Source organism: Ornithodoros turicata, chromosome 10 (assembly GCF_037126465.1).
Source record: "Ornithodoros turicata isolate Travis chromosome 10, ASM3712646v1, whole genome shotgun sequence".
Taxonomy (NCBI): Eukaryota; Metazoa; Arthropoda; class Arachnida; order Ixodida; family Argasidae; genus Ornithodoros; species Ornithodoros turicata.
Genome location: NC_088210.1, coordinates 24,189,137 through 24,205,632, shown reverse-complemented (window position 1 = coordinate 24,205,632; position 16,496 = coordinate 24,189,137). Strand labels below are relative to the sequence as shown.

The 16,496-nt window shown below is 43.0% G+C and overlaps 1 protein-coding gene across 6 annotated transcripts in view; it reads right to left on the bottom strand.

The window, feature by feature from the left end:
- LOC135371141 (pleckstrin homology domain-containing family G member 5-like) overlaps window positions 1-16,496 on the bottom strand; it is a 250,282-nt gene that overhangs the window by 5,322 nt on the left and 228,464 nt on the right. For all 6 annotated transcript variants that reach the window (XM_064605170.1, XM_064605169.1, XM_064605172.1 and 3 more), the window contains 12 exons: window positions 16,319-16,455; window positions 7,505-7,650; window positions 6,692-6,847; window positions 6,429-6,599; window positions 5,451-5,546; window positions 5,320-5,370; window positions 5,000-5,260; window positions 3,988-4,137; window positions 3,779-3,916; window positions 3,584-3,709; window positions 1,880-2,122; window positions 667-915 (listed from right to left, as the gene is read on the bottom strand). In XM_064605170.1, coding sequence (XP_064461240.1) covers window positions 667-915; window positions 1,880-2,122; window positions 3,584-3,709; window positions 3,779-3,916; window positions 3,988-4,137; window positions 5,000-5,260; window positions 5,320-5,370; window positions 5,451-5,546; window positions 6,429-6,599; window positions 6,692-6,847; window positions 7,505-7,650; window positions 16,319-16,455 — 1,924 coding nt within the window. The remainder of the gene's footprint in view (window positions 1-666; window positions 916-1,879; window positions 2,123-3,583; window positions 3,710-3,778; window positions 3,917-3,987; window positions 4,138-4,999; window positions 5,261-5,319; window positions 5,371-5,450; window positions 5,547-6,428; window positions 6,600-6,691; window positions 6,848-7,504; window positions 7,651-16,318; window positions 16,456-16,496) is intronic.

Below are 16,496 nucleotides of genomic sequence, written 5' to 3'. Positions count from 1 at the left end.
TTCGGATTCTGATTCATTTCTGATGACTTTACTTACTTGGTAGGAGACGCTCGACAGAGGACTATGATCACTAAAGATGCCTCGCAGTAACTGCTCTTCATAGTTAAAAAGTTTGGGCACACAAACCACCTGCTAGCATTTATGCAGTTTAATTGCTCCTGATATTTTGTAGATTTGGGATGCTTGTATACATAGCATAACTAAGTGCTTCCTTGAACATCATTTTGAACCGCACTTTCCGGGTCTCTTAATCAGCTGGACCGCTTCAAAACTGCTTGGTCCATGTCCAAATCCAGACCACCAGTGCTTTGCGCTCTCCTGACCTTTTTCGATCCATTAGAACTTCAATCCTTACTGTGAAGAGGCTCATTATTTCATTCCCCACGTCACCATCATTAAATAAGGTTCTTGTTGTTGACAGTTCAAACACAGCCACCAGTGGTTGTGTCATGTCATCACAGTCGAACGTCTCGAATATGTTTCACCAACGAGCCGAACATTTTGTTTCGCTTAACTATAAATATGTGTCTGTTCACAATTTTTTTTAGAAAATGTGATCCTCAATAATCAGTGAGGTCACCTTATACGTGAAAGAATATGAAATGAGTATTTTGAGATCACATAAAATTGCGACAGAAAAAAGAAGAGAGGAATAAAGCTACTCACAAACAATGGAGTTGGGCAGGGAACGGGAGGAATGGCAGCAACTGAGGCAGTGGAGGCAGGGTCACTCATGTCAATGGACCCACTATGTGAGTGCACCAGACTTGAATGGCTAGAGCTCCTGGGAGAGCGTGCTGCTGCCAGCAGAGCACTTCGAGGGATGTCGTAGTCTTCCTCGTCTTCTAAGTCTCGCAGGTAGCCAAACTGAGGTTTCTCATTGGCTGCTGCGGCACGAGCTTCTCGGTACTGCTCCTGTGAATTCCATCAATTGTAAGTGCAAAGAGTCAGACATCACAAAAATCCACGTAAAAATCTCAACAGCTGCAATGTACAGGGCTCATTCCTTCGTGCGCAACATTGCTGATAGGGGATTTCTCCGCCACGGGCTGGAAATTTTACAACTGTGTCCCAAATGTACAGTATTAGAGCCTGAAGTTTTTGGGAAGTATGTTTCTCCCAATTCGGGGGGTAAAAATTGGGGGAATCAACATATGTTCTAAACGCATGCGAATTCCAGTGGAAAAACTTCCAGTATGCTAAATTCGGGGAGAAATCGGGCTCTATTACTCAAACGAACTGTACGGGTTTGGTACAAACGGTGATGTAATTGTGTTGGCCACCAAACAAGCTAGTGTGCATTCCTACAGACGTTTCAGTGAGGGCAATTTGAGGGGTTTCACCTAAAGAGGCAACCTTCCAATTGGGGAAGAGACAGGTTCAAACCCTAAAACTTCAGGCTCTATAACATTATGTATTCACCACACACATCAAGGCTGGAACTGATGATGTGAACAGATTATTTAGTGATATTCCAAAATTCTGGATACTTGATTATCAATTTTGTTTTGCACTAGTGCTGACTGATTTTCTTTTACTCCTAAAAACATTATAATTATTATTCAGTTTTTTTTATGAATTATGTGAACAACTGCATTAATTTCAACATTCCTCGGTATCACAGATGAATCTGAGGGTTATCCAATTTGAACTTCAGATACTAAAGTATTTAATGGAGTATCTGAAAGAAAGGAACAAATATTCACGACCTACAGCTGACTATTCTTCGGCATGCTCCCCAGTCTAATTGGGAGGGTTCCCATTCACTCGAGTCGGCATTATAATGTGCTTGATGTCAGTAAAGCACAGTCAGAGGATATACCAGCGCGTTTGCGGAGTACAACGTGGATGCAGAAACCTGTCAGAACGATTCACTCACCTGTGCTCTCTTGATTTGGTCCACAAAATTTCTGGTATCATTTGTGTAAAGGAGGAAGTAGGAGGAGACTACACCAAAGTCATTGAGGTAGACGACGATCAGACCACTGCCATCCCGGAGCTCATGGATCACGAGGCGTTCCACCATGAAAGGTTGCCGGATCACCTTCACTCTGTCCCCTTTCTTACTCAGTGATTTGCAGATGAGCAACATGTCCGTGAACAAGAAGCAGTGCACGTCCACCTGCGAGACGACATCAAGCATACTAAGATGATGATGATTAGACCTTGAAGTTTTCGGGTTTTATATTTTTCCAAATTCGGGGGGGGGGGGGGTAGAAATTGGGTCAATAAATTGATGTCAAAAATTCATACAAATTCGGGCGGAAAAATTACCATCAGACTAAGTTCGGGGAGAAATTGGGCATTATTGTGGAATAAACATTCACTGTACCGTTTATCCAGAGTGACAGAAGTAAGGGGCAGTAGCATATTTTGTGAGAAACTAGTATGTCGATGCCTTGAGGTGCCTAGCCTAGGTGCAGTTTTGCTGGTAGAAATCGGGTTTAACCCTAGATAGGTGAACCTCAATTCGAGGTGCAAATACGGGGAAAAATCGGGTTTAACCCTAAAACATCAGGGTGTAATGATGATCATTGAATTTTTCTGGTGCAAAAGCAACAAGGGCCATAGAAGTGCCAAGACTGAAGTATACCATGATTGAGAAAAAGCAAATAATATACATGTAGTACACAGAGAGAGAGAGGTTAAGGGATGAACACAACAGCGAAGTGATACAACTACAAAAACAAATACAAGATGATGAGATACGGACAACATAAAAGGAAAACTGTTTATTAAGAGTTAAACTATTTAATACTGTAAAAATGTATAATAAAAATAAGAGAGATTGTAGCAGAAGTTTATATGGGTACAGATTGGAATAAAAGTTTACGGAACATGGCACTGGCGTATTTCTGCATCGGGGCGTCCCCCTACTAGCAATCAGGAAGAGATCGAATAAGAAACAGATGACCGGTTATTCTATCCCTCTCTCAGTATTTCAATTTCGATTTATTTATTTTTGCGGTGCCTGTGCCGGTAAAGGCCTGGTTATGTGTGTCTGCTCCTGCTTTCTGCTAGGGTATCACTCAAATGGAGAAATGTAACACCCAGATGTTCCGTAAAGCTGCACAAACGAAGTCAATATTTTTTGGCATAGCATACCAACAGAACATAAATATGATACTGTAGTAGGAGGCAATTAAACATAGAAAGACGAGCACAACACTCAACTGTCATTATTCAGCATAAATAAGATGTGTACCATCCAAACTTTCATTTCTTTAGTGTATATATATATATAATGCACAAGTGTCTGCCAAACTGCACATGCTTGCATAGCTGCAGTACAGAGGCTGAATGCTGTTTGTTCAATGATAAAGTATAGTGTTGCTAATTTATTCCTGTAAATTCAACAAAACTCACAAAACGTAAAGTATTCAGGGAACTGATAGCATGACACCTGAAAGCATGCATGGTCTGGGTTCTAGAAGTTAGAAGGATACAATGTATCGCACACTTGTATACAAAAAATGCACAAATCAGTTGCGCAATGTCACTGTGTTTTCCAACTGCATTACAAGAGGAAGAATATCTTTCTTTAATACTACAGAAGGGATAGCTTTATATAGTAGTGTCCTACCTTGCTAGAGCTTCCTGCATCTTTCATTTTGATGCCAGATGTCTCAAACAGAAGTTGCCTGCTCTGCTGGTTGCCACACCCCGGCATTGGACAGGTAAGATCCAGATCACAATGTCCTTTTAATGCCTGCGAATATGAAACAACATGTATCTACACTGCAAATAATGCATGTCAAAGGAAAAGACCATGCATTACCTTTTCCACTTCATCATTGCTGATGTCGAATGGGTCGTAGCTTTCGATTCGGCTTATGATGGACTTCAGTCTTTCCAGTTCGTGCCTCTGCCTGAGTTTCCCATCCACAGCACAGACAAAGTTGCCAACACAGTCGTTCTTAAATAAAGCGAAAATATTCAGCATACAACTCCGACAATTGCCAAACTAGTGGTCTTTGCGATGCTAACCATCTCAATCAGCGCATGCTTCGCATCCTCATCATCTGTCTTCTTGTGAATAGCCTTCAGCAACAATGAATACTTGGTCAGCCTTTGCATAGGCTTCACCAGGAGATCAGTGAAGCGAAGCCGTTCGCAGTCTTTCCTTGCTTCACACCACTGAAAAGGCACGGCCACAGTATGGTTAATATTATAGTTATTGTAGGTATCAGGAGGCACATGAGGAACATGGACAAAACACGACACCAACAATTGCTCCACTATCAACGCATTTACCGTAAGAAAATATCCGCTATATGTACACATACCATGACATTATATTTACAAACTCTAGACACCCCAATACAAAGGGAACTGCTTTTTCCATCTTTGCTTTCCTTCCATCTAAAGTATGTACCCTTAATGGTGGTCTGTTCGAAGAGCGGTGTGCAACCATAATGTTGGACACGTGAGTACTAACATTTTCAGGTCTAACCCGATTTTTCCCCGAAGTGATGGTTGCCCCTTTAGGGTGAGACCCGATTTTTACCACTGCAAATTACCGTCACCGAGACGTCTGAAGAACAAGCACACTAGCTTGTTTGGCAGCAAATGCAGTTACATCACCGTTTGTACTAGACCCGTACAGCTAGTTTGAGCAACTGAGCACGATTTCTCCCCAAATTTAGCATACTGGAATTTCTTTCACCCGAATTCGCATGAATTTAGGTTAGAACACATGTTTATTTACCCGATTTTTACCTCCCGAATTTAGAAGAAAAAATATTTCCCGAAAACTTCAGGCTCTAATGATTATTAACAGAGCCCTTGACATTCAAAGCATGCTCCCTAACCTGTCGTTCACACAGCTTTTCGTCTGCACCACCGGAACTCTCTTTGCATGACAGCGAGATTTCATGCCAGATGCAACTTTATCCAAGAGCCCACATCCTCGATTACAAGGTGTAACTTTCCCAACAAGCCATATCCCTGTCCTAGCAAGGTAACGGATGTTCTAATCGCAATGAAAAGACAAACTTACTGCCACGTAGGTCTTGAAAAGATCACTTTCTATGCGTTTTTCTTTCACGTACTGTAAGCAGGTGGACTGTTCTAGGCAGTACTTCATGTACGGCTGAAAAGAGCTTTCAAACTGTAAGAAGCCATCTCTGAGAAGGATGGGATCCAGAAGCCCCCGATGATGACGCGCACTGGCAAGTGTAGGCATCAGGCAAGTGTCCCAGAAATTATGGTTCACGTGGTATACTTCCGTGATATTGCTGAACATCTGCTCGGTATCAATCTGCACAGCAAAAGACTACGTAAGGAAAACTCACTTTCTAAGGGCGAACTCTGACTTACATCTTGCAGAATTCCTTCAGTTTGCAGGTTGCATAAACACGATAGGAACAGCTGTAAAGAAAAGGACAAGTTGAAGGCTGTCGTGCTGACCGTTGTTGTGTGGCAATAAGGCACCGGAGAGTGGTACTGACCTCTGTGATAACTTTTAGTGTGCGAATGTATGAAACTTCTGTAGATATCAGCTCCCATATGGCGTCCTGCTGATTGCGGACCCTCTTGGGATAAGACTGAAAAAGGAGAAGAGAAAAGCACCTTAAAGCCAAGGAAGACAGATTACCGTGTTTACTCTCATATTGCACGCAGCCCAACTTGAGCGCCGAAATCCTGGTACTTTTTTGTTCTTTCCTTGTACTTTAGTAGTGGCCGAATCGTGTCGCACAGCGCCAACCACCCTATCATGCAGTCGACGAGATGGTGTGCCTGGCACCAGAGTGATGAATGACGAATGCGACGGATATAGAGCAGTATTTCGTCCGTGCTTGATAGAATGCAAGACCGTTTGACGTGTGAGAGTCGCAACGTTCGATTCCTGGGGGATCGCGGCGGATATCTCGGAATAAAACGCGAGTTAAGTGTGCCTTAAGTGTTTAGTTCCAATTTTCCCCCGCGTATCGAACGCACCCCCTCAATGGCGCCATGTTTTTGGGTAAAAAGTGCGCAGCTTATGTGCGAGCAAATACCGTACATTGCACCGTACAGCATTCTACAAATACCGTACAGCATTCTACTGTTTATATGTAGAATACTTCTTTCATAAAATAGCACGCAGCTTCACCGTATGAGGGTGGGACTACTACTCGAACATTTCATGTCCCCCTGACTGGCTACTAGCTCAATTGCAGCTCTGCCTTAAAAAATGGTGACATATATGTGCTTGAACCTATAATACAGCATTCGTGATTATACACGTATATTGTTGACTGTATTACTGTGTTCTTTACTGAACGTGCCTAGCTGCCCTTGTTTCACGGTAATGCGCCTGGTTCTGACGTTAAATGCATTAAGAAAAAAAAAAAAAGAGTGTACGAGCGTGTGTGAACAAGGATGACATGAGTATGCAGCACACTGTGACACAGAGCTATAAGCTTTGCTTACAGAAATGCACTTACATCAGCATTCTCTGCAATCACCCTCCAGTTATCCTCAAGCTTAAACTTCTCCTCATTTGAGGAAGTACCAAATGTGAGAAGTCCTTGTAAATTGGGGATTCCATTTTGGTCGTAGCTGTTGAGGAGTTCAGTAAGCAGTCGCATGTCTTCCTTGTCTTGAGACACTTTCTCCTGCGATTTCGTTGAAAGGGATGGGATGATTCACAAGCAAATCATTGAATGCAGACAAGGAAAGTTGCACGAATGGTTCGTGTGCGCATTACCATTCTCGCAGCATTCAACAGTATCCCAGTACGCTTCCCGAGGGTAGGTCTGGATTTGGCAGCTTTCCAAGTTCCTTCTTGACTAGCACTCGTGAGTATGCTTGTGTCGCTAACTAAGTCTTCCGTTGACATGGCACCACGACGTCCTCTTTGACTCTGCAATAAATGGTGCCTTCAATGCCATGTCCCGCAAGCTGATAAATTACGTCACCTGCATTTTCTAGCGAAGGGTTATTTAGTTTGATGAAGTTATGTGAAACAGTGATACGTACACACAAGAAAAAATTCAAAACATGGGACAGGATACACTGCGAAGAGGACGAAACCACACACACACACAAGAAAAAGCATCAAATTGCATGGAACACATCCGTCTATTCATCAACAAACAGTAGATTTTACATTTTTCTTTTTTGTATCATATTCACTGTCATGTAATTTTGTGACATAGCTAGCCTGCCATTGTACAAGGGTGCAATGGGTCTTGCGGACACAATGTACTAACATAACAAAAAAAAAATTATTGTAAGTACAACAAGATACAGAATGAATATAACCTTCACAAAACTACCTCACTATATGCAGACAATTAACAGCAAACAGGCAGCAAAAGGCATTTACTGTCAGCCTACAAGAAGCAGGACTAGGTGGCTAAAACTGTTGAACTGGGCTAACTAAAACATATGGCGTCGGATTTTCGTCACAATTAAACTGTTCACAATCATGAAAAGAAATTGTTTGATGCTGCAGTCTACTGGATCCATTACCGAAGTGACAAGTTCGTTAACTGATCTAAGTAACTCCTGAACTTACTCCTGAGACTTTACGCTCCTTCTTGTCCTCTTTGGGTCCAGCATTGCTATTCGTGCGAGAAGCTGGAGTTTTCCAAGAACCTCCTGTCAAACTACTTGTGCTGTTGGCACGTGTGACAGAACTGGCAAGCTCCGTCCCTTCTTTGGCTAAAGCAGAAGGAAAAGGCAATGCTAAGTTATGCGGAAGTGACAGCACACACCAGCGCATGAAATCGCTCGAATATTACACTAGCGAAGTAACACGTACACGTAGAACCATACGAAGAACAAGGAAAGTCCCGAGAAAAAAACGTCAATTAACGTTCGGTCGTTAAGACGATTAACAAACGACACGCAGGAAAGCACAGCAAACATATGCTTGCGATTATTGTGGAAAGCAGCTATGTTTAGCATCATGCGCGTCAGTTTTCGAAAAGTGACGTAATGCTTTTTTTTCACAAACCAGGTCACCAGCATCGTTTCCCCAACGTCATGTCATCTCACGTGGCGACACAGCGAGGACACAGCCAACGACACAGCTGAAGGAGACGTTGTCTCGCCTGACAAGCGAGATGCACAGCAAAAGACAGCTGGAACATCGACACAACACTCGCACCGAAAACTTACATCCGCTGTTGCTGGGAGCAGCAACTGCAACGGTGGCGACAGGCAGACATGGGACAACAAGCGACAACGTGCACTGAATGGGCCGAATGGGCGAACCGAACGAACGTTGCCAGCAACCAGCGGAGTTGGCGTCAAACCAGTCAGAGCAAAACAAAGTCAGGCCGGAGGCAGTTCAAAAACTCCGTCGCAAGGTCGCGCGGGAAAATGAGGTCGGCGGCCAGCTGCAGATATTTTACTCGCTCGGTGTAAATAGAGCTCTATGTTCCGGGACACGCTTTGCGAAGTTTTTGAAGACGCGATGAAGCGACAGTTTGGTGGTCCTCTTCCAGCTACTGAGAGAGACTGTAATTGAATAGAATTGAACAAAAAAATGAATGATTTTAGAATTGGTGACTTTTACGTCGTTTATGGTAACGAGCGATATGCCAACACTTCTAAGTAGCTTGTGTCCTGCCACACTCTATACGAAAGAACAGGACGAGTAATTTTTGGTCGGACTAGACCGGTGCGTTGCCCCAACCACTAATCCATCTCGGTACTAAATACCTGGAAGCTTATGCGGAGTTTAGGGATTATTTGCAGTTTTCGAGAGCAAAATTTAAATGTCTAAAGTGGGGAGTAATCGTAATCCGGGAGTCAAGAAGCTGTAATTACTTTTCAGTTTAACACTCGTGTTTTTCTTTCTTCTTTTTTTTTTTTTTATAGTGCACCAAGCATAGGAGTTCATTAGAGATTACAAAATTCCATGACATCCAAACCGCGCAATGACACAAAGATATAGGTGAGATGTTCGTGAAATTGTTTTGTTTGGAGTGCTTCTGAGCTTCGTGTATAAAGAGGAAATCTGAAAGAACGATAAAGAATGACAGAGGAAAAAGAAGAGCGAAAGAAAGAAGGATACGTCGGACAAAATTTATGTGCGATTCTCAGCTTGGCTTACTACTTTGTCTAGACTGTTGGCAAAAAAAGACAGACCGACATTGGCAGAGAGAGAGAGAGAGAGAAAGTTGGACGACCGCCCACGGGAGTCAAGCTTTCCAAATCAGAGGAAGAAAGAGAGAGAGAAAGAAAAGAGGTGAACCCCTACGCTACAACACTCATTTCTCTTTCGCCTACACAAACTGATCGATCAGATAATACTTCGAGTCGCTACAGCACCGTTAGTAGGGAGCTTTAGTACATCAGAAGGAACTCTACGAAAACGATACGATATAAGTGAAGTTATCAAATCGAAGGTTAGCAATGTGATGTCACCCACTTCAAAGACACAAGGCGATTGGCTTATCATGTTCGGAACTATTATCGTGAACTCTTTCGGACATAACGAAAACTCGCTATTATTACAAGAATCGGCTTCTATCAGCCGCGAACCGGGGTCATGTCATTCAATAAGTTGAACCAAAGAACACAAGCGGGAAATGTAACACAATTAAAATATGGAAATTCGACGTCAACAGGCACAAACGAAAAAGAAAAAAAAAAAAAAAGAAGAAAAGAAAGAAACATCTAGTCGGTTAGAGCATCATTAACAAGTTTTATTTGTTGCGAAGTTCTCTACGTACACGTTACGCAAACGATACGAGAACAAAAGGATATGTCAAATCAAAGAACAGCAAAGTGTTAACAGCCACTTAAGCGGAATAAGGTGACGAGCTTATACCGTGTCTTCGCAACATTTTATCGTAGACGCTTTCCGATAAACTAAAACTCTATATCAGTAGGAAAGGCGCTGAGCGATTCGCAAATTTTTCACGGTTAAATGAACCTCACTGCGATTCGCTCAGGTTTTTACGGGAGAATAAAACTTGTAAGATAATTCCGTCATCGCCACTCACCTGACACGCGCGTGGTATTGAAGGATAAAATCCATTTTGGGAATTGGAAATTCCACGCGAGGCGACGAAGGAGGCAGAGCCGGCAACGAAGCCCGAATTCCGAATATATGTGCATCCAGAACAACCGATCCGCTTAGCCCGACGTTAGCATAAATCCATTAGAGGTTCTTCTTTCTTTTCTTTTTTTTCATGAAACGTGCCACCGAGGAAGCGATCTCTTTCCCCATCAGCGCTTCCTAATAATGCAGTTATGTAAATCATGAACACACTCAAAGAGCGAACAATATATCGCAGCAAGCAGAGAAAGATTTTTGGGCTGACAGTCTTTTGTGTGTATACGTATGAGGGAACACGCACTATTAGAAATGTGTACATAGGTAGTATGGAGCGAAAAGTTTTTCTCCGCGGAAAAAGAAAGGAAAAAGGAAAAAGAAACTGCATACATGGGAGTTTATAAATCTAACTTTCGCAATTTCGTTTGAAGTCTTCTTTTCTTTTTTCTTGTTTTTTTTTTTTTCGCTTTAGCGAGCAAATGGCGGAATAGAAAGAATTTCCCGTACTTTTAACGGCAAGGCGTCGGACTCGAGAAGCCTACTTTATTGGCAGAAATTGAATATGAAGGGTTTGCGGCTACAAAGTTTAAAGGATGTTCTTTCGCACTGGAAAGAACTCATTAAAATATTGTGGTTTGACTTAGGTCAAAGTCGTGCGAAAGGGGAGGAAAAAAAGGAGAAAATGAAAATTAATAAAGGGATACCTAGAGCGTGGTGAAAGAACGAACGTACGCTCTAGGGGAAAAAAAGGAGCGATTTTAATCATTTTGGGGACGAGATGCATTAGTCCCTTAATGGAAGTCTTGTGGGACGCTTAGGTACTACATTCGCAGTGCTGAAGAGCAAATTTCGGGGTCAGGGAACTAAAATAGGGAATAATAGCGATATACAGGAATAGAAGTTGTAGCTAGTACCCAATTAACCCCTATAGCTCACAGTGTAAGAAAGTTGGAATGTACCTTCGTTAAATAACACGTGTTAAATAATTACGCCGTCGAGGCATTATACAGTTACGTAAGCAAATTATAATATCCGTTACTTTCCATAGGCAGTATATTTGCTGTTTTGCGGGCACGTTAAAAAACGGCAACAAATAAATCAAGCGATGTCTTTCTATTACGGAATAGCAATTGGGCAACATGAAGGGAAAGCTCATTAGCAGCCAGCACACGTGGAAAGCTAGGAGTTTCTCGATTTTGATTTGCGCCTGCCATTTGGAACAGAAACTGGTCATTATACCATTATACCGCAGTGTCCGGACCATAGGAAGATGAATGGCCGATATCGGCCCTGGCGGGGGCACAGAAAGGTTTGGGTAATTATCGAGCGGTGCCTCGTCTGGGTCCTCCCATGCATGGCATGCTCTGTTTTGTTCTCTCCTGTGGGCCACGGTCCATTAACACTCGAGTGCCGGACGCTTTGTACAGCATGCTCAGGAATGTTTCAGGGACAGCAGAGAGTTGGGAGACCAGTATTTTATGTTAGAGACCATCCGCTGACGTTCGCCATTAATAACTGCGATTGGAATGAGCAACCTAAGTAGTCGTCGTATATAGAAGCAAACGATAGCTTAATTAGCGGTGCTCCCACGAAGAGGACCGTGTTTTGCGTCTGTCCGCGTTGCCGACAAGCTGCATGACCTTCTCCCGTCGCATTGTTCGGTAACCCGTACGGAGATATCCTTATGCGTACAGTAATTTATTTATTTATTTTATTTACGATACCCTCAGGGCTTATTAGCATTAATCATAATAATAAAGTAATAACGTTAAAGTTTCGGTAGATCGGATGATGTTCACGATAAGGCAATCTTTCAAGTGGCTGACATGGCATTGTTGAGCTGGGAGTTGACAGAGTCCTTTATCGCGCTCTAAGAACATTCTAGAAAAAGGGGTATTTTTAATCCTTTTGGGGACTAAATTAGTCCCTTTCGGGAGTAGATGCATGGGACTAAATGAATGTCACAGAGTGAGGACTGCACTTCACGATCTGTTCTTATAGTCCCAGGTATATAGTTCGTATGCATGAATGAAAATACTTTGAATTAAATCGTCAACCGTGACATGTTGAGTGATATACAATCTTGCGAAATATGCACAGAGCACACTTTCACGAGAAATAACTTCGAACTATTTCTTCCTCTCTGTGGGAGGAAAATTGCCTAAGTGAGCTAAGTTACGTAGTCTTATTCCATCAAATTCACGAAGAGCACATATTTACGTATAGACCGTATATAGTCCTGGGGAGTAAATTTCGGGGTTAGGGGACTAAAATGGGGAGTAATTGGCAATTCAGGGAACTAGAAACTGCAATTACTTCCCGTTTCACTCATTTTTTCTCTTAGAGTGAAGAAAAGGAACTAATTTTAATCACATTGGGGAGTAGACACATTGCTACAACCATTAGTCCCTTTAGGGACTAAAAGAAGGCAGTTAATGCGAAGTATATAGGGAGTAATTGTAGTTGCTGTGGAGTAAGTTTCAGGGTCACAGGTCTGAAAATGGGGAGCAATTGCAATCTAGAGGAGGAGGAGTTGTAATCGCTCCCCAGTCACTTAGTGGCACAAAGTGCCTCCAATCTACTGAAACGCGCTAACGATCCTTTCCAGAGCGTGCATTTTCATCTCTGCCATTAGACTCTGAGCTGTTAGTTGTCGCATTTGTTTTTAATGATCTTTTCCCTCTTTTTAGTGTTCCAAGACTCTCTCCTCCCACGTAGCGCCGAATCTACACAACTGCCTTTGTACTCCGACGCCTCCCTCTTTACTAAATTGCCTCATCTTCTTCGGGCGTCATATTTCTTGCGGATGTGACTTGCATGAATGGACATGCCAACCATACGATCAGAATTCTCCTTTGCGAGTGAATCTATGGGCTCCTTCCCATTTGTAGCACTCGTCGTCCCTTTATTGTAAGTCTTGCCATTGCTTCTGAGGGTGCATATAAGAAAAACAGAAGTAGAGATAATGTTACGCAGCACACCGAGTAGTCTATACATAAGCGACCAAGCGTGTGGAGTAATGATTACTACTGGGTTGGATTGGATTAGATTCGGTGTGTGATGTCTGGAATCATTCTGAGAACTCCTTAAATGAGTTGTGACACTTCGCCCTAAGTAATGCCGGATAAACATAAAAAGACGGTTATAAATGCATCAATGCGAACCAACCAGCATTCCAAGTTTTACGGCAAAGGGAGTAATAGATGCGTAGAAAATCGACACAAATACCGAAACTAATCCGGCTATGATGTCACACTGCGTCTCCGCCAGTAAGGAGACCGCGGGCGAGGTCATGTGTTTTCGAGAACCAATGAGAACTGTTGAGGCTCTCACGCTCCTCTGACGACGGAGCCTGAGGCGCAAGTTATAGTTCGAGGGTTGGTACCTCGCCAGGTTCGACGCGTGGAAAAATCGTTCAAGTAATTCAATAATATTTGAGTTGGAGTTAACAGGAATTGAATTCAAATAATCCAATTGCTGCGTGTAGTACTGCGTGCATGATGTAATGAACTACATCAAAATCGAAGCAGAAGCTTCAGGTCGGGCGCCGCAGATATTTCGAACAGTTGTGTTCGAAATGTCAGGAGCCGCCAATATTTCGAACAGTCTGTGTTCGAAATGTCGGGAGCTCCAGACCTGAGGCGCATTCTTGGATCTGGGTTCACTGGATCGCTGGATTTTCATTTTTTCCACATACATCAAAGTGTCACAACCCACTTAACGATTTATGACGCTTAATAGATCTAAGGCAATTTACTTAGTGATCGAGTCGTTCAAGTTTGTCCGCGTTTGTGTGGACGTTTCAATATGAGAAATCTCGCTTTCGGAAGTATACGGGCTACAGATCTGCTGACTAGCGAGATATATGCCTTGCCGGAAAGAACGGGAGAAACAAGTTGCCATAAAAATTGCGACCTGTTCTGTATTCGTATGCTCAACCCGGGAATATGTTTCCTGGGGAACGCTCTTTCGTTGTTGACGTAACAGATGAAGTGTGGACGACGCGCTCAGGAAACCACAGCACGACCGAAAACGTCCGGATAAGTCTCCAAAATATGGCCATTGGACATTACATGACAAGCATGTACAGAGCGCAGAAACACTTACGCGGGCGGCATCGGACCGCCTATACATTTATAAACTTGACGGCGCAATATTGTACAGAAAAATAAGTACCGCATTTTCCGGTGTATAACGAGTGCGTTATACAGTAAAAAAGTGTTCTGAAGAGGTCCTGCGCGTTATCTAACGGTGCGCGTTATACTACACGGAAATTCTTCCCTGCAGAGTTCCTTTTCAGGTCGGTGACGTACAAGTTCTAGCCTCTTCCAGAGTGTGCTGTGGCTTTCTCCCATATCTCTTAGGGTCAGTTGACAAAACCGGCGAAAGGGCACTATAGACTTCATGAAAGGTTAATGATGTTGCTTAAGGATGCTATTCAGCAGTCAATAATCTTGAATTCATTTCAGAAGAATGGCGTGATTGAGAAGGGACGCGAAACGGAAAGCAGAGAGGAGACTGAAGTATACTATGACAGCGACGCTGTTGCATCGGAGTTTAACGGATTTGACTAAATGTGTGTCAAATATAGCATATGCATATATGATACACCGCTTTGGTTTATTGTGTATACTGGTGGCAGTACAGAAACTTGTAGCGCCATTGCGGTGCGCGTTATGCATCGAACATTTTTCAAATTCGCCCCGTTTTTAGGGGTGAACCTTATACATAGGAAAATACGGTACAACGAAATATTATTTATAATTGGGGGTTTACGTCGCGAGACAACTAAGATCATGAGCGACAGGTACAATTAAACAATATATATATAAATTATCGTATTATATAAGTACATATGTTATTTCTCCGACGTGGGCAACACATCCCTGAGTTTGGAGTGAAGACAAGTGGACGAACAAACAAACGTACAACACAGGACTGACGTTGAGTGTTGTCCTTGGTGTTGTACGTTTGTTTGTTCGCCCCTTGTGTCTTCATCCCAAACTCAGGAATATCCCGCGTCAAGTTTACACCGCCTCGTGAGCAAAATACTTTTATGCTCAATCGTATTTCTTTTCTTTTGATGACCTCAACTTTCTATTGATCTTCATAATGACCATCTGTCTAAGTAGCACGATTTTCTGGTTACAATGAAATCAAGTGATGTATAAGTAAAATACTGTAGACGTAGAGCAATAATAAGTAAGTGAATCTTCCATTTTGCTGCTTAATTGCCTAGAAACACGTGGTTAAACCTGCCCTGTGTATGACTGTCCTACTTTGCGGATAATTGCTATAAAAACGTGTTTGTATGAAATGTAAAACTCGCGGTTGTTAGTGGGAGCCATTGTGTGCCTTCCTTACGTGTTTCTTCGCGTTGTATGCCCCGGAATCGTCTGTCATGTATGTCACTAATAGGGTAGTTATAGTCAGTTATAGTACTAAATAGTCACTAATGTACACCAACTAGCCCAATATTATCGCCGTTCTCGTTGATGTCTATCTCTATATTTGCTCTATAGGATTATTTATGTTTGCCATTTGTTATGTGTTGACATTTGTGTTTGCAATGGGTTGAAGTCTCCGCCAAAACTAAGGAGGCCCGAATAGAATACATCTTGGCGAGTAATACACGCAGACCATGTTCAGTCATTACGCCGATTATGAGACGTGCTTTACGAAAGGAGCTCCTTCAAGCGCGAGTATATATTAGAGGGAGAACATTAATAACAGTATACACGCTGGTCACGCGGAAACAAGGTGGTGGTTCTGCGCAATGCGCTAAGGTCTCTTTATGTTTTGCGCGTGCGCAGAACCACCAACGCTATCCCTTACGTACGCAAAGGCGATATCGGACGATGCACTAAAACTCTCTAATGCATATATGTACACACCAGGTGGCGCGAGCGAGCAGCAACATCCTGGCAACATCAGCGCCCCCAAATATGCAACGCGCGGTAGTTTAGCAGACGACGCGGTATTCTTAAATTACATGGTCTCGGGTTGTTTGCACTTGGCAGCGCCTGTGTTTGTCTGATCCTACTTGTCCTCGTTGCTGCGCTGTATCGTTTTGAGTATGTATACCAACTCGCCAAACTCTCCGCGTTAAATGGCAAGACGAATCGCGTTTCCTGTGGGTTTCCTAAAAGTTTTGTAGATTTTCTTGGCGCCATACCGCTTGAAACGTCATGTAGAACCCGCTGATGAAACTCCCTACTGTTTGAATCCGTGGCCGCTTGGGCCCGGAATGGCGCTCTGCAAACTTCGATGCAACAGCCCCATATATACATGTAGTCAAGTTCGTAACATTGAGGAAAGTACCTTTAACCCGGATGTGGGTCCCCGCGTACTTGTGCGTGTCGTAGCTGAGGTTGGCGGTTTTCTTGGAGCCATCCACGTAGACGTGGACACACCCCACGTCCAGGCCTCTCCTTTCCAACACTCCTTGCAAGGCATCCCTGAAATCACATCCGTCACAAACTTAGATCGCCTCTCTCGG